Below are 23,004 nucleotides of genomic sequence, written 5' to 3' on the forward strand. Positions count from 1 at the left end.
CTATGGGTCGAGGGGAGGGGTCTCTGTGGGTCATCTCACGGATCCTTAATCAGTTTGGGATCTAGTGAAATTGGAGACCGGCTCAACAGTTTTTCAGGTTTTTGAGATGTTCCTAAACCGTTGTGTCTGTGTCAGGCTGCATCCAGCTGGGGATGGCTGCTGCCATCAAGGAGTGTCATTGCTATGGGGTGGGGGTGTCTGGTCTGGTCTAGGTGGGTGCTACATCTCTAAGTAGCATCCACATGAATGCCAGGTCCAAAGGTTTCCCAACAGATTTGTAGTGTATTGTCACAAGATGGTCAGTGTTATTAACTTATCCTGTCGGTGGTTTTAATGTAATGGCTGATTGGTGTGAGTGTGAAGCATCTGATTTGCAGTTCAGCTGAACAAGGATGAAGCAGCAGGTTAGATGAGGTCAAAGGTCAGGGTCAGGGCCTGGCTACAGAAGAGTAGCCCTGGCCTGGACAGTGGGATCTTGTGGGGAATAGTAGGGAGTGTATTCAGAAGGCCTGCTTAGGGTCCAAGCTTTTAATCGACACGTTTACCTCTGCTGTCACCAAATCATATTGGAGGATTTTGGATTCATGTCCACTGGTGCTTACAGCTCACTTACCCGGTCGGTTTTCCTGTTGTCTTCCGGGACTGACAGTCAGGCACAGACCGAAACATGATGGCTAACATCCCTCCGAAGCGTTCATCAGTCGGGTGAAATGATCGTCTCTTCCAGCTCTATGTCTAGAACAACTGTGATACTTCAGACCACTACATGACTCCGGCACATCTACTGCGACTGTTAACCACAATTTATAGATCATCTGTCTGTATTGTACAGTATCAATGATGTTCCTATTTATGAGCTTCAGGAATATTAAGGACAGATGGAGGCAATGATTAGCTCATTTCAAGAGCGCAGAGTTGGTTGTTGGAACATTTAAAAAACAATTATATTCAACACTATTTTCTCAAATTCCCCTTGAGTTGCAGATGCTAACTGAGCCTTTAAGATCAGACATAGCTTATGAGAGACACTGATTTACAGTTGATAAACTTATTTGGAAATAAAGGACCATATTGGTGTTTTGCAGCTTTAAACGTCATAATTGCAAGCTAAGCCTTTCAGACTTTTGTTTTGTGCATTTCTTATGCGCTATAAATACCTGCAAAGAATGGGCAAATTAATCGGCTAACGTTTTAGAAAGTGACGACCATTTTTACTACCTCAATTTTGTACACCAGTACTATAGAAGGACAAACAAGGAGAACAAAATGAGTAAATGCATTTCAAGGCCTTGTGTTTGTGATCCTGTAGCTCCAGTACGTTGTGTCAAAGCACAATGGACAAAAAAAAAACGACGACGTGTTTGCAGGTTTTTAAAAAGCGCATTTTGTAGAAAGTTTCCAATGACTTTATGGAGGGTGAAATATATCTGGAGCTTTGAGTTCTTTCAGTGGAAACATGGCTTTATCTGAACAGCGGTCGTAGAAATTGCATGACGTGCATGCAGTCTCACCATAGATCAAGTAATACGTTTGATTGTCTAATAGATAAATCGTTATTGGTCTTTAAAAACCCGTAAACCTATTTAACTGGAAATGGCCTATCTCCCTTTTGGTGTAAAACACAAAGAAAATTACATGCGACACTACAAAGTAACCTAGGCTTTTGGAAGAGAAGCTGGCAATCTGATTCGCCAAAAAAACAAAAAACAAACGCTAAACTACTGGTCATGCCATATCAAGTAAGTGTGCACTGAACTGAGTGTGAGGTGTGTGCTCAAGAATAGAACTTTTTGTTAAAAATTGTCTCGGTCTTTGACTGACCACAGACTGTTGCCTTCTCAGTATATCCTGCTGTAGAGACATCTGTTGGATTTTGTTCTAATATGCTGTGAAAACTAGCTTTCAGACTTGAAACAATGATGTCAGAAAATCCGAACAAGGCATCCTCAGTGTGACGGCTTATATACACTCTCGCTGCCTTGCTGAGAAGATTGACACCACACATGTGCACAAAATATGAAGCTGTCGTGAGCAGCTTGTTAGCATAGCATAGCATAAAGACTGAAAACAGGGAGACAACGGCTAACATTATGCTCAACACACAACCCTTGTAAAACTGTGCTTCTTCATTTGTAAACTGACTTTGTACAGATGAATCACGTTAATCAGTGACACCGCTTCTGTCATTTGTAGCATTTATGCTCATGTGAACCATCCATATGCTTGTAGTAGCTTCAAATTTAGTATACAGATATGAGAATAATCTCAGATCTCTTAAAGAAAATAGTGAGCATATTTCCTCAGCTCAGCAAAGGATGATATGTAGCAAACAGGCTGAAATGTTTAAAGCAAACCAAGACACACACGGAAAAACAAACAAAAAAAAAAACATGGTATGGTCCTTTAAATGTCCCACATGAGCTTTCCAATGAAGATGTCTCACTTACTTGTCATGTATTTCAAAGAATAATCATCATATTTAACCTACGACGAACAACTTTCGAGAAAGTGCATTATAGTGTCATATGTAAACCACCCCGATGTCGCTTACTGTCATTTCGTCATCATTACTAAATCCTGCTGTTTCCTGAAGAGCAGATTTCATCACCGTACATATGTTATAGTAGTACTAATATTTTCAGCATGAGCAGGGATTAGCGGAAGCGCCACACACAGAAACAGATATGCGATCATTAAAGAAATCTCCAGAGAAACTAAAAGCGCCACGAGGGACGATATTTCGGGCTCACCACGCTTGCCGTAGCATTTATATTTTGTGCCAGGATAAGGAGGAAAAAAAAAGCTGTTTCAGATTAATTTAACACACCTTTTTGTTATGAGAATAAAAAACAGAAAAAAAGAAACCCAATGCCAAATACTTTTCTTTCTTTTTTCTTTTTCTTTTTTTTTTTTTCTTTTAGAGTTAATATTCTCCACACAGCCGTGTTCGCTGTGTGGAAACTTTATTCGTTCATTTCTTCACTGTTTTCATCTTGCCCGTCTCTCAAGCCTTGAGTGGGACTCAGGAGTTTTTAAGGCTGGTACTCTCAGATCAGTAAGCACTACTCTGTGGATACAGTGAATGTGTAGAAAGCCTTGTAGTATTTGCATTGTATGTAATGTATATAATGAATAAAGATTGTATTTTGTTCAAGTTTTCCTAACTGCTGTCTTTGTGGCCTTTCTGCCCCCCTGGTGGCCGTGTGTAGGAACTCCACAGAAACGAAGTGGAAATTGCTTCCTTTATTTGCAAATGTGAACGGGTACAGCAACATGACGGCCAAGGCCATATGCAATTTACAGTTTCCAGTGTGTCAGACCCCTGTTGTTTGCCTAGTAGCAAACGAACACAATAAATACATAAAATACTGGTAACACACTTTGGTGGACAAAAAAACAAAGTGATACACACACACACAAACGGAAATAAAAACAGCTGAAGTGGAGTGCCCGAGGTGATGGATTCACTTATGAATATATGAAAGTAAATATATATATATTAAATTAATTGGTGTAAATGGAAGACGAGTATTAGACCAAAACAGAATTATAAGTGTTGAGAATCTCCCATGTCCAGTGTTTAAACTGTGAGATAGCCTCCATCCCCCAACAGCAACAGTGGAACAAACAAAAACAAACAAACAATGCTATTTACATCATGGCACAAAATCGGCATCAGTCCAGTATTAGCGTTGATTGAGGAGTTGACATCTTTTCTATTTACGGGGGGAAAAAAGCCTGCTTTGCACCTGGTTCTAGCGAAAGTGTAGCGACCTGTACAAAATGTCGGTTGTGGTTAATTTGTTAAAGGATATTTCCCACGTCACTCTGATCACAAATGATTGTTTTGTACAGTCCAACGGGGTTAAACACATGAACAGGTAAGTTTCCCAAAATGTCAAGCTTACAGGTTACAGTGTATGAACGATTTGATTGCAGGAGCATAATTGGTTTCCAACGGTGCCATTTCAGACAAAGCAAATTGTGGGCGGGGAAAGTTGGTCTGGCTTCCGGGCTAAAGAATCTCCTGAGTTTGTTACTTTTAAAGCACGGCTGTATTAAAGGGCTCATATGGTGCCAGGACTTGTCCCCCCATGGGTCACTTGCGGTACTACAATGAAGAAAAAAAACTGCTGCTGCCCAAAGACTTATAAAAGAGTACATAATACTGTTAACAGGACATCTCTAGCTGTCCCAGTGTGGGGTAATAATGCGCATGTGCCCGTGTACAATTTGAAAGCTGTAATACTCATGTCTCATATGCTAGCAATGAGGGTGCCCCCTTTGAGTCATGCATCCCAAATTTCAAAATTTGGGCTTTCATAATGTCAATAATTTTTTTTTTTTTTTTTTTTTTTTTAAGAATTCGGAGGGATATTTCTTCCAAGTTTCGCTCTTGACTCCTGTATTAATCACAACATCCACCTGAGATCTACCCTTCTGACTTTCCATACACCTCACATCTTACATGTGTGACTTTGGATTAAAACTACTCAACTGTCTAATTCCTTGACCCATGTGTCCAAAGCAGCCTCTTTATGGGCAGGTCTTTTATGATTAAAGTAAGTTGTACCAGCCTTTACAGCACTGGCATGGCCGCTCCCTCTGACGTGAAAAAAACAAAAAACAAACAAAAAAAGGAAAATCACCAGAGTGCTTTAAAGCATCCTGAGGTCATCTAAGCTAGTAACTCTAAAGGGGCCAAGGTGGCTAAAGTTGCCATCACCTCTGCTCCTCCTCCTCCTCCTCCTCCTCGCTCCTTCCTCGTTTGCAAGAAAATATATAAAAATACAATATTTACAGGTGCCTGTGTACAGCTTATTAAAGGTGAAGGCACTTAATGAGATCTTACAATTACACATGTGCTCTAAATGATGTTAAAAGCTTGAATTGTGCTCTATAGGAAGTCAAGTACATCAAATATTTGTATAAAAGCGCAACAGTATTAACACAGTGTTGACTGATTGGGCCGATTTATCATTCAACATGCTTCCACATGGCCACAGACCGATTCTATTTCTGTTCCAAACTGCAGCAGAAACGCATCAATCAATCACGTAACATCTTGGTTGTTCTATCGGATGTATTTCTATGGGACTTGTTTGGTCACAGGGTCAGGGAGATGAGAGCAGAGATTCTTTTGCTCGTTTGTGGCGTGGCTGGTCCTGGTGCACCTTTTTCTTTTTTTCTTCCCTCCTCCGTCTTCTTTTCTGCCCTGGCTCGTCCTCACAGGTGGGTGTCCTCCTCGTCCGGGATGTCCTCCTTCAGCAGGTTGTCGATGGGGACGATCCAGCTGTCGTTGAACTCCCCGTTCAGCGCCATCTTCTTCTCCTGCATCTCGGGCTGCACCTCCATCACCTCCAGCGTCGGGTTGTCGTGATAGCCGTTCTCCACCGTGTGCAGCTCCTCCGTCAGGTGTTGCTACGACGAGGAGAACAGTAGTTCTGAAAATGCGTGTTTGCGTTCCCTTTTCCAGATGATCTCATCTGAACCTAATGTCAATTTACCAAGAGGTAGAGCTGGTATCTCATTATGGGTTACAGTGATTTCCCCTTATATGTCTTTTATAAATGGAATTGTGGTGTTTTTGTTGAGTTTTCTTTACAAAAAATGGCAGAAAACATAAACAAAAACATATATCAATAAAATAATGTCAATTAATTAAACATACACTGATCAGGCATAACATTATGTCCACCTTCCTAATATTGTGTAGGTCTCCCTTGTGCCTCCAGAACAACTGTTACTCATCAGAGAATGGACATAGGCTTTCTGATGGTGTCCTGTGGTGTCATTGACCTGGAGTGGGGGTGTCTGGTCTGGTCTAGGTGGGTGCTACGTGTCTAAGTAACAGCCACATTAATGCCAGTTCCACACCTTTCCCAGGAGAACATTGAATTGTCACAAGATGGTCAATGTTATTCACTTCTCCTGTCATAATCTTGTGGCTGATCAGTATATATAACATAAAATAAGCAATGGCCCCCTTTGCCCCTATCTCACAGGTGTCAAACATGCGGCCAGCGGGCTAAAAGCAGCCCGCTGGAGGGTTTAACCTGGGCCGCAGCATGAATTTGCAAAAAAAAACAAAAGACATAGAAAAGTGCAATTTTTCAGTGAAAATAAGCGCTAGCTGTAATTTGTCCAGTGTTTAGTCAGAGAAGAGCACGGAACACAACACTTGTACTTATATTTCTTAAGAATTTTCCTTTTTTTTTTTTAAGGGACAGTTTAATAATGTAAACATTCTCCTAATTCACTTGTTCTTCTTTGCACTGAAACAAGTGGAAAACGTCTAGAGTTGCTGTTATGTATAAGTTATTAGACTATTATCTCACAGGTCCAGCCCGCTTGAGTTTAAATTGGGCTGTGTGTGGCCCCCGAACCAAAATGAGCTCGGCACCCCCGGCCTACCTGGTTCTCGTTGTATGGCTTGCGGTGGTGGGTGGCACAGACGGCGAGAATGACGATCATGATGAGCAGGGCTCCGCAGGAGGCCAGGATGGCTATCAGGGTTTTGTTGTCGGGTGATTTCTGGGACTGGGAGAGACAGGATAGAATTAGTTCCAAATCTTGTGTCAAAGGCTCTGAGGCTGTTAAAGGTTGACGGTGTGTTCCAAGGGGCCCGGTCTTTGGAACAACCTCTTGTTCAAGCGTTTACCCTGCTGATGCTCATTCAAGTCTCTTAAAAAACATTTCCTTCCCACTCAGTTTGCTTCTTTGTTAGGATTTTAATATTGTGATTTAGGGGTTTATTTTATATGATGCACTATCACGATTTCGTATTGCCTATTATTGCTATTTCAGAAAGCCTGATAAAAATGTTTAACCTTACCTCAAGTATTTCATCATAAATCTTCGTTGCAGTTCCATTTTTTACTGTAAGATAAAGTGCAATTAAGTTGTTAAAAAAAAAAGACGAAGATGTCCATAAATGTGTCTTTCATAGAGGAAGGGGCATGCTTCACCTGTGCCATTTATCACCACTTTGTGAAACTGCGTTTTGTTGTTGATTACGGTGAACGTCATCGTGCAGTTAAAGGTTTCCAAGCCTGATGCCAGCTTCTTGCACAGTTTTGCCATATCATCCTGAAGGTGAAATGACATATGGTTAAAATGAATCCGTGCTGTCATACGTCAATATTCCACGAGGAGGTCAGAGGTGACGGCTGAGGTCATGTCTTCCTATGCTGTGATGTGTGTATTATTTTGGTGTTATGGGAGGGCACAGCTACCAGAGAGGGAGTATATGAAAGAGGTGTGGGAACAAAGGAAACTAGTGAAAGGCAGGAAAGGTTCCCACTAAGACACTCTTTCCACCCTGTGACTGGAATCCTTTTTTTTTTTCTTTTTTTAAACATCAGGCTTCACAGTTTCCTGTCCTGCTGCTGGAAACACAGTCTTGGCGGCTGAGAGATGCACCCAGAGCCTCCTCCAGCGGGTGGAAACTGTCATTCTGTGAGGTGAAGTTACTATTGTATTTCAATCTCGGGCAGAAATATTCACAACTGATCAGTGACATATGTTCTCCTCTAAATGACTGAGTATTCTCAGTCATCCAGGTAGGTTATATCCAAAAACGTTCAAGAAAGGCAACTGGACTAGAGTTTCTTGAAGACAACTCACCTGTAGTTAGGTTCTTTAACATTCTTGGATATGTCGATCGAGTATTTAAAGTCAGGCTGCTTGTGTAATTTACTGGACTGTTAGCTAGCCTTAGCAAGTTCAGGAAACAGAAGGAAGCACTGTGAGGCGTTGTCCTTCCTTTCAGTGTCCCTGTAAACCCATTGTGTCCTTAAGACTAGTCTGGAAGCCAGATGAACGCCCCCGCAAACCATTTTTGTTGTTGTTGTTGTTGTAAAATTGATCTGGAACTGCACCTTTGAGAACTCAATACCATCTAACAAAGATTTCCTAGGCCAAACAAATCGTTTGGGAGGGATTTATGGACAGAAGAATAGCAGCAACACAGTCATATCTGATCACTGTGGAGTTGATTATGTTCACAACAAAACAGTTGCTTGCAGAGGTATTTTATTCTCTGTATCGATTGATACGCGCCCCATAATGACATCCAAATGACACCTATAATGCTTGAGTCTGGCTAAATCAGATAGGACCTGCCAAAGAGTTTTGATATGCATGGAAAACTTTTCTTGATTTACATAGGCTGTATATAAATATGGACAATGCGTCCCCAGTTCCTTGCATTGGCCATTGATATGGACAAAACGGACATTTGACTATGCATCAGAAACCATCTTTGAAAATGTTTTATTTGGCATGTGTTTTTGCGTTTTAGTTTGGCACAAGTGTCCTCCTCTAACATGGAGGAGGTGGTACTCATGACCAATACTGTAGTCAGACACCAGGTGGAGCTCTATTTGCTTTTTCTTCACTTTTGAAGAGCTGTGGCGTCCATCTTTATATGGTATGTGGTATAAATCCACAAAAAAGTTCAACTTTTTATTAGGGCATGTTTTGGCATAAAGTAAGCACTACAAGCTATAGAACCATAAAAAGAAATGATGATGTAACATTATGCAACATGTCATATTGTTCTAATTCTTCCTGCATGTTGTTTTTCTATCCAGGCACCGGGACTGTATCGTGTGTGTCATTACAATGTAAACTGAGATGGTGGCCCAGGCTCAAACAGAGAGGCCGCTTAAGACTATTATGACTAAAATGAATACAACATTGTTGTTCTTCCACTCTGCTACATCAAACATGTATACATCTTAAGGGCATATTGGTTAATGGAAGCAGGTAAATGAGTGGAAGGTGTGTGGCCCTCCTTCGGACAGGACAATAGCAGAGGCTTGACGTGGTGAATCAGGCAAAGAACTATTTTTTGTCACATATATTGTTTCTGTGATTGAAAAAAAAATATGTGTGACAGATTTGAAAGATATACAGTAAAGCAAAACATTACCTTTTCATCTTTTTCGAAAAACTGCAAGGGAAAAAAATATATATGTCAGCTAAAGGTATGATTGGCATGTGATTCTTCTTTAAGTAAAGGCACGCAAACATGTTTAATATATCTGCACTACCTTGTTACAGTATTGCTTACAGTTTTCTGCCGCGGTGTGCTGGGGGAAGTGGTGGTGGAGCCATTGGTGTTGCCGTTGGCAGTGGTGGCAGCGCGGCTGTTGGTGGCGGGCCTGTTGGTGGTGGGGCTGTTGGTGGCGGGGTCATTGGCAGCGGTGCCTTTGGCGGCGGTGCCTTTGGCAGCAGTGCCTTTGGTGGTGGGGCCATCGGCGGTGGGGCCAATGGCAACGGGGCCATTGGTGGTGGGGCCATTGGTGGCGGGGCCACTCGAAGCAGAGCCGCTGGCAGCGGGGCTGTTGGTGGTGGCGGCTGTTGGGATGGTGGCTGTGGTGGTGGGGGATATGGTGGTTGAGGGGATGACTGTGATAGTGGCGGTGACTGCAGGAGTAGATGGTGTCTCGGACTTGGGAGAGGGGGTGATGCTTGTTAGGCTTTCCCCAGATGTGTTCGTTTTACCTTCAGTCAGCAATGACATGACAAGAGTAAACATCTTCAGATAGCCACAGACAGGTGCATCACTTTTTATGTTGCGCAGGAAGGCACAAATGAAACTCACGATTATCACATGGTTAATATTAAATAAAGGAATGTTACACCCAGATTCTATCATTCAAACTACCAACATATTAAAGTTTTGATTAATTTAGTTAGAACCAATCCTACAATTTAGAACTCATCCAGGAATAGTTTACAAAGCTCTGAGAAATGCTGAGGTAGTAAGAGCTGAGTTAACTAAATTATAGATCCATAGACATTTTTTACTCAAATAATTTGCAAGTGATTATGGCTTTGCCAATGAATGAACATTAACATTCCCATTTTGTTTTACTTGGACTTGTAGTTGTAATCCACTTAAATAGATTTAGCAGTGACAGATTACACAACTCTACACCACACACAACTCTTTAATAGACTTAGATTTACCTCCCATGAATAATTGTCATGGCAATGAACTTGCCAAATGTTAATTCACATAAAATGTTCATGGATTGTACCCTATCAAAAAAAAAAAATAAATAAATAAATAAAATAAAACAGAATTCACCCAACATTTTCTAGTCCAGAGTGGACAAAGTGGATAAAGAAAGCCCTTACCTCCTACGATGGGATCAATTTTTGCAGAATCATTTACTGGACCAGTTGTGGACACAGTCGTTGCACTAGTTGTGGTACCTTTCACACTCGTAGCCAGTGGGCTGGTTGTTGGATGTTGGGAGTTGATACCTCCTGCCTTGCTTGATGGGCTGATAGTTGTTTGTGCTGTATCCTTTCTAGTAGTAGGAATTGTATCCTGAGAATGTGATGTTGGAGGTACAGTTGTGCTTGTGCCTGTACTAGCTTGCGTGCCGGCTGTGACATTTGTGATTGTGACATTAGACGTTGCCGATGATTGTGTAGTAGTAGTAGTATTTTCCTGTGCGGTAACAACAGAGACACTGTGAAGTAGGAAGCCTAAGGAGGAGAAGACAGGAGACATTACTAAATAAATGCCATGAAAACCAACCAATCAATGACAAGAGATGCAAATAAAAATAAATAAATAAAATCTTCAAAAACTGACCACTTGGGGAGGGGGGATTCATAACATACAGATGACACACATACAATGTTTCTGGTAAATGTCATAAATTTCTAGTATTCGGTTCAGTGCATCACGGATCGAACTGGAATAAAATTATGTTACAGTGAGGGCAACCTTTAATCTTTTTTCAACTGAATCCCATTAGATAGTTGTGTGATGAAAAGCCGTGTTATAAGGAGATTGTGATTATTTATTTTTTAGTTCAAGTGATTGTTTGGGCAAAACATGAAGAAATTCCCACTTTGAGTTCCTGGGATATCTTATATATATAGAGTGTAAAACAAAAAAAAAAGTGGACCCATGACAGTGGACCCTTTAAAAGTGAAGTATGGAGCTCCCCCTGGTGGCTGGCTGTAGTATAGCTCATAAGCTCCACCTCCTTTATGTTAGTGGATGGGACTTGTACCAAAGTAAAACAGTACTTTTAAAGGATGTTTTTTGTCATGGTTTTGATGCTATGAAAACAGGATGTGACACGATGATGATTGATTGATTGAGTCTAGGACTGTGGGAGTAAGAAAAAAATATGGTGGAGACGCGTTGTCCAGTTGATATGTACATGCAACTCAATGACATAATACCTCATCCAAGGCTTTTGCTTTATAGGTGCTGCTCACTAAACCAAAATGTGGCCTCACCCTGGGGTCCGAGCAGTGTCGTCCCATGCTCTTGGATTTCCTGCTGTTGAAACAGCTGTAAGGTTGTGACCCAGCTCTCAATCTTCTTGGGTTTTGCTATTTATAGCGACTAAGACAGGATACTGCACACAATAAACTTGGAGGCGCCACGCCCGTGACCACAGCCTGCTTTTCGAGTGCCCCTGTGAACAATCATCGGACTCCATGGATAGCAAACAATTGCCTGAACCCCCCCCCCCCCACACACACACACCACCACCACCTTGATTCCCGACCTCCTCCCACTTGCACTCCTCCTCACCTCAATTAGGCTACATGTGTGCAAACATATCCTATGACACAGAAGTTGCTGCATGTCTCTTTACAGGATCAGAGAATTATGAATGCTGATGAGAATCTTGTTTTGAGAGGCTTAAAGCTCACGCAAGAAAAGTGGGTGAACCCCTTGTGACGTCACCAACAGTAATTGTCACTAAAACTTTGACCTCTTTGGCAGACAGCTGGCATCCTCTGACACCACCTCCCTGTTAGTCAGAATAACCACAACCTCATTATCCACTCCTTCGCTGTATATGTGTAAGAAATCTGAAATGAAATTTTTTGGGGGCCAGCTCCAAGTGGCCAGTTAAGGTACTGCAGTTTTGGACCTTTTTTTTGGGCCAGGGATGTTGCTGCTTGTATTTTCCTCAATAAGCATTGATGTAAAAAAGGTGCTCTCATTTCAGTCTAGTTTTACCTGCTGACATTACTAAAAATGAGAATATCGGCAAATTATATAACCATATTTATATATGTATTTTTTTCAACTATAATACTAAGTACATTTTCAAAATATCTTTTGATCCAAGGTAAGTCAACAAAAGTTATTCTCTGGGGCAATATTCAAATGCACAATTCCCACCGCACGTGAATGCTGCATTAGGAAGATAAGAATTCGCTTCTGGAGCCTGGTAGAGCCGAGCCTGTCCTGTCTCCGTTTGGCACACATCAGCCTTATCAGCCTCCAGCCTGCTGCCCTCCATGCTCCTACTAAGTGTCAAAGTTGTCCACTCAGAGGAGCCCCTTTGATTGAGCTGGGTGTTAATATGCTGCTTGCTGCCCTGAGGCTGTCTCAAGGCAGACGCGCTTTTTCTTTTAAAACCTGCCTAACCTGCTTCTTCTTCTTTACTGGCTGCCTGAGATGACCAGATGACTAACTGTATCAAACCTGTATCCTGACGCACTGGAGTTCTGGATAGTTCCTGCAGTGAGGGTAGTCAATGCAGGGGTCAGATCTTTCACTCGGCGGTGTTGAACGTCGCCTCCAGATTTTCAATTTCTCACATTCTCCCTCCTCCCGGCCGTCTCGCACGCCTTCCCTCCCCCCTGTGTTTGCCGTCTCGTTTTTGGCACGACCTCCGCTGACCTGAACTGTCACCGGCGCGTCTGTTTCTTAGTGGGCGACAGCACCCACCGGTCCCGCTGTTATCAGCACCAAGGCTGTTTTTACCTCACCCACGCATTCCTTGCCACACAGCCTCCAGAAAAACACACTCAAGACACGCAAACACGCGCAAACCCCCAACTACAGTCTGTCAGATCCATGTAGAATACTCCCAGCATTTGGGCACTCTATCTCCTGAACCGCAGTCACAGCTGTTGTTTTAAGTGGTCTTTGTGGCCTTTTGTGCCTTTATTGGATAGATTAGTAAAGAGAGACAGGAAGTTATGGCTAAGACTGACATAAGACTGAGTGGAAAAGCTCAGTTAAGTAGCACAGAATAAACTAATCAGAATAAATATAAACATGAATTAATTTTTTTTTAAAAACACACACACCTGGGGATGAGTAGTGCATCGACTGAACATTACATACATGTGACAATGCAATGTTTTGCTCAGAAACGTTTGGTGTCCCTCCCACCCAAACCAGACCAGACACCCCCACCCCATAGCAATGACACTCCTTGATGGCAGCAGACGTCCCCATCAGGATGCAGCCTGACACAGACACTCACACACACTAAAATGCTTTAGGAACAACTAAAAAAGAAACAGGTAGAGCAGCACACTGTGTACTCTATACTTGATCTCAAACTGATCAAGTAGCAGGATGATCCACAGAGGCCCCTCCCCTTAACCCATAGGACCCAAAGGCCCTCACTAACAACATTCTGTCACCAGACACCACAGGACACCCTCAGAAGACCCATGTCCATTCTCTGATGAGTCACAATTGTTCTGGAGGAACAAGGGAAGCCTACACAATGTTAGGAAGATGGTCATAATGTTATGCCTCATCGGTATATCTGCAGTATTGCAGCAGTATTTCCAACATTTCTGTCGCAGGCTTTCTGACCTTTCTGACGCCTGTCCACCTGAATGTCCGCTATGTCTCACATTCTACAGCAGAGGGTGTGAGAACTGACCTGCTGTCCTTTTCCATGACTCTTCTTCCTACCTCTTGGCCTCGGTTCAGCGACAGGAAACGGCTTCAGTAATTTGGGACCACGTGTGACATCCAATTTTGATTAACATTCGTGAGGTTACCGATCTCCCTACCTACTGACTTTTTTTATGTCGTTTTCTGCTCCTGCAATCCATGTGTGGGTAAAAAGAAGAATTTATGAACAAAGCAAGACATAAGACACTACGAGATCGGTTGTACCTGGATATAAGCTATGGTGTACATAGCAGTGGTGAAAGACAGAGTGGTGAAAAGCTCCCTCTGACATAAACACAGCATAACTATCAGTTCTTCCTCTGTTTGTTCCAAAGTAATCAGAAGCCAGAAACACATTACTTCCTGTGTAAGAGAGGTTTTGCCTGAACCAGTGCACAGACGAGTGTGTCTGGTGTTGATTTATTGATTCAATGTGTCGCTCTGCGGTACATTAAGCACTCATCCTGTCTAGAGGATTAATAAGGAATCGAGTATTTGCATTAGAGCTACAACGTATCTTCACTTTTGTCAGTCCTCAGAGACCTAATCTACCTTTGAAACTGCTCCTACAGGGAACCTTTAGAGCCTGACATACTCACAGACACTAAGGCCGGAGGAGGTCAGGGAGTGCTCTGTGTCCCCTTGCCCCCCTCCCCCTGCAAGGGTCCCGGTGGGCGTCAACCCAATCCGGTTCAGTGTGAGAACCTCCATCCGTGCACATTAAAGGAGAATGGCAGTGTGGGCGGCTAGTTGAATGGTTTTCCCTTCCTGTGAGTGCCATGTTGTAAATAAATGCCCCCAGGAACAAGGCCCCACAAGGACCAAAACAGGGAGAAGATGAGCAGGAGAGGCAGTGGACTTAGTTTTATTGCTCTCTCTGCTGTTGCTGCACAAGAGCTCTAATGCAACACTGATGTTCAGACTTTATAGTCAGTTCTGTTTCATCCAAAAGTGCTGGGCAGGGTTAGTGCCCGGGCTCGGGCATTGCCATGTTGGAATAAAGAACTCTCAATCAACTGTCGCCACATTGTCTAAACTAATTGTAGTAAATATTGTATGCTGTACATGGCAAGCCCAGGAAACCTAAAAGAAACCTATAAATCTTCATAAAACCTTCTATTACAGTGAATGATGGGATCCCGCATCCTGCTTATTGGGTTAATTCATTGATTTCTGGGGGCCCACTGGTGAATTAAGGTCATTTCACATATCGCCATTCACACGGTCAAACACTTAAGTCAAAGAAATCTGAACACCACATTGCAAAGCTGCAGTGTTTTAACAGTGTCAGACCAGATAGATGTATTACTACACACAGTATATTAACAAACACATAGTGAGATATAGAAAATAAATAAATAAATAAAAATAAATAAATAACAAAAAACAGACCTCAAGATCACTCTGGCTGTTTGAGTTGTGACCTTTGGGTCACAACTCAAAGGGAGGAGATCAGGGCTGATGGAGGGCATCAGAACTTTTTACATTTTTACTTACATTACATTTTTACATTTTTTTATTATTATTTCAAACTGCTAATTTTTTATTTATTTATTTTTTGTTCAAACATTGCTGCTCTCCAACCCTAACCACTTGCTTATTCCTGGAAGTAGTTATTTTACACATACGTTTGAAATTTGGAAATCTTGAATCTTTCACCCCATAAAGGGTGTTCATTGTTCATTTTACTGTTTTTAAACCATAATCGAAGGTCCGGTTAAGTATCTAGTTGTTAACAGGCTGTAGGAAGTCTCTGATCGGCCACGCCCACAGATGTTTCTATTTAAACCCCAACTCCCCACTGGTCATTTAGCACTGAAGAAACAACAAAGCGGATTTCGTGACAAGGATTAGAACAGCAACAGGCTGAAGTGTGTGTGAACCATCCAGCCGGTTATCTGTCCAGCTCGACTGTATCCCTGGTCTCATGCGTGTCTGAGCGTGAAAGGGCACTGTGCTAGCCAAACGGAGGAGAGTAAATAAATGAATGTAGCTGTCGCTCCAAGGCACCGGCGGTACAAAGCTGCCCCGTTAGCCTGGTGACAGTCAACACAAAGGCCCCCACGTGCGGCCATGCAGGGACGGGCCACTCCCTTCTTGCAAAACCCCTGCTGCAGCCGGGGCCTTTTGGGGATAGGCTGCCCCTATCTCTGCCCTATTGAGAGGAGTATTTCAGCTCCCTGTGGGACTTTGGTGGGCTGATGGGGGCGGACGACGAAGGGACGGGAGGCGTCTTTGCTTTACATTGTGCGCTCCGGTGAAGGGGAGGTGAGGAGCTGTGAATGCAAAAAACACTCGGCGGGAATAAAAGAGAGACAAGTGAAAGGGAGGAGAGAGGGGAACGGGGGGAGTTGGAGGGGAGAAAGCGAAAAGGGGTTTGAGATGCCGTAAATCTAACGGCCACATGGAAATGACTGACCACACACACACTCTTAGCACATCAACTGCAAACAACACACTCCCTATCCTTGGAAACCAGACTGGTATGTGTGTTTATCCAAGCTGTGGGGCTCGCCGATGGTAGAAGTTCAATGCTAGAGCGCCGTCGGCCTGCCATCACACACACACGTACAAACACACACAAAGGCCTGCATATACGCCACTATGATGCTTGTTAGAGATAAATGAAACAGCAGGGTAGCAACATTTAAAGCTACTCTGTCAGATTTAAAACATAAATCTACATAATTCAAAAAAATCTATCCTTGAGGCTTGTCTGTGGCTTTCTCATATTTCCTTGACGGATTAATAAAGTATTCTGATTCTGATATTCCAACCCATCATCTCCAAAATACGATCACTTCCTGTACTCTATGTGATCTGACTTTTTAAGCCGAGGACATACTGCAATCATGTACTGATGGTCTGGGTTCTCTTAATTCAGAGGTGTGAAATATACAGCCGCAGGCCAAAAGCAGCCCGCCAGACCGTTCAGTATGGCATGAATTTTCAAAGTGCAAATATTACATTGAAGACTCCAATTTTTTAGTCAAAATAGCTGCTATTCATAATCTGTCTACTGCTTTATTAAGAGAAGTGGTCAGAGAACAACACCGAGGCCCAGGACTGAACAGCAGACAGCAGTGTGCACAAACTGCGCTCATTTGTCTGAAGAAATTTCATTGATCCCATCACTGATTCATTTACATCTCTGACACTGCATCAGCAGTTTTTTTGTGGCTGCCACAGTATTCATGAGAGCTCAAAACAGTGTAACACGGAGGAATGGGAAACAGCATTGTGACAGCAGATGGTCATTTAATCATGGCAGTTAAAAAAGAAAACAGACGAAAAACACCTGTAAACATTAGACAACCTTGGCAGTAGGACTTTTTGTTCCAAATGCCAGATCCCCCGCTGTGCTACTACAGTGTTTTTAGCAAACTACCAACAATTAGGAGAGCCACAAACACACAATATGTAAATAAATGCAGCTGTTTAAGTGAAAAGCCAGATTCTACAAATGTGCAATACGTGACTCCAGCATTGAGTACTTCCTAGCGGATCTCTTCCTTACACTATTGATTTGTGTACACTTGGTGACAGGACAACCATGTTCATATGTCATCAGTTTCATTACAAACTATGGACAACTCCCAAGGTGAATGATTGTAACAAAAAGATATTGCCACCTTTACATGCTTGACAGTTTGACAGAGTGGAGGTTTCAGGACAGATGTTAGCTTAGCTACTTAGCGAAGCTGAAGCTATAAATGTACTTTATTGCGTCAAACAAATAGAACACCAACCATAAATTACAGAGATTAGATGGATAAAGGTTAACTGTTTTATAAGCAATTACAGAGTAGCTGCTTAAAACTTTGCTAAAGTAGCTGAATTAGCTTTGTAGCATATTCCCCAGTTTTAAAAAAGCAGGTAAGTTGCATATTTCCCTACTTATGTTAATAGAGTATTTTGCTGCTTTTCTAAGGGATATACAAACATTTTCAACTAGTCAAATATTTTAGAAAGGTAGAAGGTCAAAAGGCTGTGATAAGCTAAGCTATCTTGCTTACTATAAGTTACAAACTTAATGTCAACCTTAAGTCAATATACCTACAGCAACTGCTGCACAAATGTTATATGTTTAAAACACTCACTTTTCCATTATTTCAAATAAAAATATGGATAGATACTGTACATGGGGTGTATATCACGTGTTTTTTTAAGGACTCAGTGTGGAGGCATGCATCATCTCTCAGCTAATGGAGCAACAGCCGTTGCATGTTTTTTCTGAAACCTGAGAAGTGAGGGGAGTTCACTCATTGTGATGAGGCAGATGGAAAGAGTGCTGAGGCAGTAGGGAGGAAAAGATGAAGAGTGGGGGAGGAGGAGGGGGAGGCGAGAGAAGGTCCATGACGGTACCAGCCACAGGGCTGATTAATGGACACCTGGGTTTCCAGCAGGGCATGCTTTGTAGGGGGTGGGAGTGCGAGGTTACAGTGGAGGTGAAGGTGAGCGGCTCTATCTGGAGCACCAGGCGATGATGAAACGCTTGATGTTACAGAGAGCAGAGGTACCTCCATGAAGGAAACTTGCGTCCACATGCCAGCCATGCCTGCCTTAAAAAGATCCAGCACATCTGGACAGTACACACAGTTCCTACAGAGGGTGCCTCACACCTTCAGGGTATTTAAGCTCCATGCTTATTTCATTCATTTCATTGTTTCTATTGAAACGGCTTTACTTGTGTATAAAATACATCGCTTCTAAGGACAATTTTGTGATTTGATCATTATATTCCCTTCACATGAAATACTATATTTCCAAAAATCAAAGGGTCTTTGAACCCAACGACCAAGTAGAAAAGTAAATTTCCACTGTGTTCTCAGTGCGAAGCATGTGACATTTTCCCACAAGAAATTCAACAATGTTTCTGGAGATTTTTCACTGACATCCACTGGTTTAATATTTTCAGCTGTGTGAAGTGCCATGAGGTGGAGTAATTTCAGAGAGCACATTACACACTCACAACTAAATATTAAACTATCAAGACTCTTGCTGAAACGCAAATTTAATTTTTTCGTGCCTGCTGCTGTTGGCTAGGCTAGTTAGCTGGTGTCTTCTTGTTGGTTGCTAGTTTGTAGCTGACTGCTAGCCTGTTGGTTTTTCAGTTGGACTGGGCTTCTAAATGTTTTTTGCCTTGGATTTTGGCACAGTGGATTGTAACATCTCATCCTGTGTAATAATGAATGATTTCAGATATTTCAGATTGACTTATCTTTACATATACCAAATTATGACCTCTTGCCTCTTATGTTATATAAAAATATCACTATTATCCCATTGTGTCTTAAAATAGAACAACATCTTGAAAATGGTTCCAAAATCCAAACAAACGACTGTGGCTTGGAGTTGGATGGGAGGCTGAAAGCTTTCTTCCTGCTGCCACACCCTTCTTGGAACTTTTTTTTTTCTCATTCCTATTGTTTCTCCTTTCTCTCCCATGCCGGCCATCTAGCAGACACTAGACGAGTGTACCAGGCAGGCGGTGTGTCTCCCGGTCACTGGTGTCCGGACAGGCCAGGAACCCTGACTGCCTGTTATCTTGTAGGAAACGGACAAGTCGCGAACCAGCAAAAGCACAAGAAAGACGATCTACGTAGGGGTTAGGAAGTCCTGGAGGGGCCTGATAAGTAACAACACTGTCTGGCTTTGATTTAAACATTCTAACAGAGCCCTCACCATATCTGTCATCTTTCATCCAGGGCAGAATACTGTAGGAGATAGAAGTCTATTTGGATAAAGTGAAATGTCATATTTAGGACTAGCCAAAGAAATCCAAAGGTGGACTGAATTCATGTTGTTAGTAACAGGAGATAGACACGTAATGATAAAATAAAAAAAAAAAAAAAAAAGCCATCACGTTTTCTGGATTCTTGAGATTTGTCTGAACCTCCTTCAAGTGCGTCATCTCGTCACACCTTCTTTTCACAGTGGTCATAATATTTGTACGGGAAATGGGCTCTATTTAACCTTTTCGGTCTTCACACAGAGTTGGAATTGTGCTAACATTTGCTCTGAGGCTCAATAGAAACCTAGCTACAGAGCTAACAAAACTTGGGTCTAAACTCGGACTGAGGCAAAATGCAGAGAACGCCACACCGTGTCTCACTCACGTCATGTCTTCCTGGACTGGGCGTTAGGCTAATTCAAGATTCAAGATTCAAGATCACTTTATTGATCCCCTCAGGGAAATTATTTTGTCCACGAGTGTCAGGATAACAAGAACATAAGTGAACCATACATAGATATAGGAATCAGAGTCAAAATAAAATAAAATAAAATAAAATAAAATAAAGTAAATAAAACAGTCTTAAATATAATATAATGCAGTAGTAAGTAAGAATCCCAAGAGAAATACACAGCCCAATCTACAGTCCTATTTACCTGGAATATACAGCATTTATATACAGATGAGATATATATATATATATATATATAGACATTTTAAACTGTCTCAGTCCCAAAGTTTCTCAGTGCGGATCTAAAATGTGTGATGTTATATAAAGTGTAAAGTGTCTATGAAGTGTAGAAAGCCCTCCAAAACCGTGACTTGGTCTCACCTGTTCTGACTTTAACAGAGGTCAAAGAGTGCCACGTTTTGACTGACAGTTTCAGATTTTGAGAATTTGGCGTATCCTCTTTCCTAGTTAGACAGGAGTATCAATACCACTTCAACATTTATGTGCTAATTGTGGAGCTACAAGCAGTAGCTGTTTAGGTCAGCTACCTCCCTAGCTAGCTCACCTTCTAGCACCTCTGGAGCATTTGCCAAACATCTTGGTATAAAATGTGTGTATTTGCAAATCAAAGAGATGTAATATGACCTTAAAAGTATTCATCCTACATTAAAGACTGAGAAACAATTTGGTTCATGGCGATGTGTGAATGGACTAATGCTAAGCCAGCCCTTCGCACTTCACTGCTGATTTTAAGCTTTTTTAAAACAACAAAAACAACAAAAAGAAACTGTTGAGCACGAAAAGCTAAACGGTTACTTTAGAAAGACATTAAACTGCACGTACTTAGTCTCTCACAGATACCTGCGATAACCGAATGCCAAGCAAACACACACAGATGTCGGTTCACACGCAGAAAGACCTCGCAGTCTTTTATTTTTAGTTGTGAAAGCATTCAGACGGAGTTTTGGGGCTGAGTCGCACTTTTTTTTCCTTCTTTTTTCAACACAAATAAAAGCCTCCCGTCTAAATCCAACTACTTCAGCGATGAGGGAGAGAGGCAGGTGCATAATTAAAGAAAAACACTTTCCTCGCCTTTCAGCCAGGGAGGGAGGTCAGGGGTGCGCTTCATTATTCAGGCTCCTTGTGTGTCTATGGGTGAAGGTTTTGGCGGACTCGCTCTTCTCTGTGCATGTTTGTGTGTTTCTAGGAAGGGTGGTGGTGGTGGGGGGGCATTGGAGAATTCTTAACTTTAGGAGGGTTGTGGGTGCAGGGGCAGATGTTCTAGCTCGCCGTCTTACTGTGCTCTTAGACGGGATTGCGAATGATTTCTTATAGATTTTAGTCACAAATAAAAAAAAAATCTGTTCAGCGGAAACAATACGTCAATATCAGCGCAGAAATGGAATCAATCTGTGTTCTATTTAAGGCGCTAAGAGGCAGAAAGATTTAAATCAAGGCTTGAGCTTGTGGCTGCTTTGGTTGCACTGTGTTCAAAGCTTAGCGCTCTTTCTTAGGTGTCACTCATCTCTCACGACCGGGGGTATTTTTGCTTCTCTCATCAACTTGTGCACAGTTTACACTAGAATTCAGTTTTCCAGACCCCCTATCTATAATATATACTTAAAATATATACGCTATAAAGTATATAACATGGAGAAACGACACCAATCCAAAAGCGATTAGCCCTTTAAAGACAAGGCAGAGTTGACTGAAGTAATTTCTCTGCGTTTCGACCTAAGGTAAACAAAGAAAGACTAGTCTGCTAATATATATATATATATATATTTTTTTTTTATTGATTTTGAGCTGCTATGATCTGATTTGCATATCGCTAATCTAACAGCATAATTGCTTAAGTCATATCTGAACATTTTCGGAAAATAAGAAAAAACACAATTCGCAGTAAACACGTTCTTGTTTTATCGATATTGTAACAGTCAGTCAGAAACTTAGTTGGGCAATCAAGTTATTAGGCTAACAATGTCAATCTTGTTACGTCACAAACTACAAAAGCATATGTGTGTAAGGGTACAGTGTTTAAAACACTCCTAATACTTCTTCCATCCCAACTGAATGAGCACTATAACTTTTGCTAAATCAGTTTCACATAAAATAAAATTACGCTTCTTACATTACAGAACTTTTTAAGTGTCTTCCACCCTTCCAAAAATATTTGCATGCACACCTGTTGCTGCAAGTGATGCTGCACAGACACAATCTTCCACACACACATAGCAAGATCTTAGATTTCCCCTGGAGAACAGTAAAATAATTTTTAAAAAAAGCATCCAAAACCTGCAGACACACAGAGTTTTCCCCATCCCAGGTACACGTATTTAAGGTGAAGTTGTACTCACTGAGTGTAAGAAGCAGCCACGTGATCGCTCTCATCCTGTTTCTGCTTGTTACTTCTCCCAGACAGATTTATCCTTCATGCAGCGAAGCGCTCCAATCCCTCTCGCTTTGTGGCAGGAGATGCTGTTCCGATGCTAAAGCCGAGGCTGATGCCGCGCTGTCACGCCTTTCTCCTTGAATTTGTATCTCGGGGTAAATGATCTCGCCCCACGTATTGTTTTTTTTTTTTTTTTTTTTTTAACTGAAAGCCAAGAATGCTTTTGTTTGTCTGCTGCTTCTTTCTTGCCCCTCTCTCTGTGCAGAGTTGGGGATTTGGGGGAAGAGTGTTTCTGTGGTCTCCTTGGCTGCACTGTTGTCCCTCAGTGTGTCTCTCTCTTTCTCTCTCCCACAGTGGCTCTGTGCTGTATTATGCTCAGTCAGTCCTCTCTCCGGCAAAGTGTTCAGCTGTTTGCAGACCAGGAGCACGGCCCTGCCTCCCTTATCATGAGAAACAGGGGCAGACCCAGACTGGTCCAATCCCATAGCTCTGGACTCGCTGCTGCCCGGGACGCTTTGAATAACAAAGGAAGCTGTGAGACAATGTGTTCCCTGGTTTTTGATTCATTCCAAAAATGGTCCATGACTCAAGGACGAGGGGTGAAGTCACATCAGTGCCGATGTGGTTTGATCAAGGGGAAGGCTTGCTTATATTCACAGAGTCAGCTTGCCTTTGTGTTCACTTCATGTCCTTCCACAGGTCACCAGTTTCACTCAAATACAGGCTGAAGT

At 42.1% G+C, this 23,004-nt stretch overlaps 1 protein-coding gene across 1 annotated transcript; it reads right to left on the reverse strand.

The window, feature by feature from the left end:
- Positions 1-3,228: 3,228 nt before the first annotated feature.
- podxl (podocalyxin-like) lies at positions 3,229-22,763 on the reverse strand. The gene is made up of 8 exons (XM_047574917.1): positions 22,239-22,763; positions 10,150-10,506; positions 9,077-9,510; positions 8,936-8,956; positions 6,969-7,089; positions 6,836-6,879; positions 6,415-6,540; positions 3,229-5,421 (listed from the first exon to the last, which is right to left on the reverse strand). Exons 1-8 carry the CDS (start codon positions 22,270-22,272, stop codon positions 5,227-5,229), a joined length of 1,332 nt encoding a protein of 443 aa, XP_047430873.1. The 5' UTR covers positions 22,273-22,763; the 3' UTR covers positions 3,229-5,226.
- Between the last annotated feature and the right edge of the window lie 241 nt (positions 22,764-23,004).

The sequence above is a fragment of the Mugil cephalus genome, chromosome 22, assembly GCF_022458985.1.
Source record: "Mugil cephalus isolate CIBA_MC_2020 chromosome 22, CIBA_Mcephalus_1.1, whole genome shotgun sequence".
Classification (NCBI taxonomy): Eukaryota; Metazoa; Chordata; class Actinopteri; order Mugiliformes; family Mugilidae; genus Mugil; species Mugil cephalus.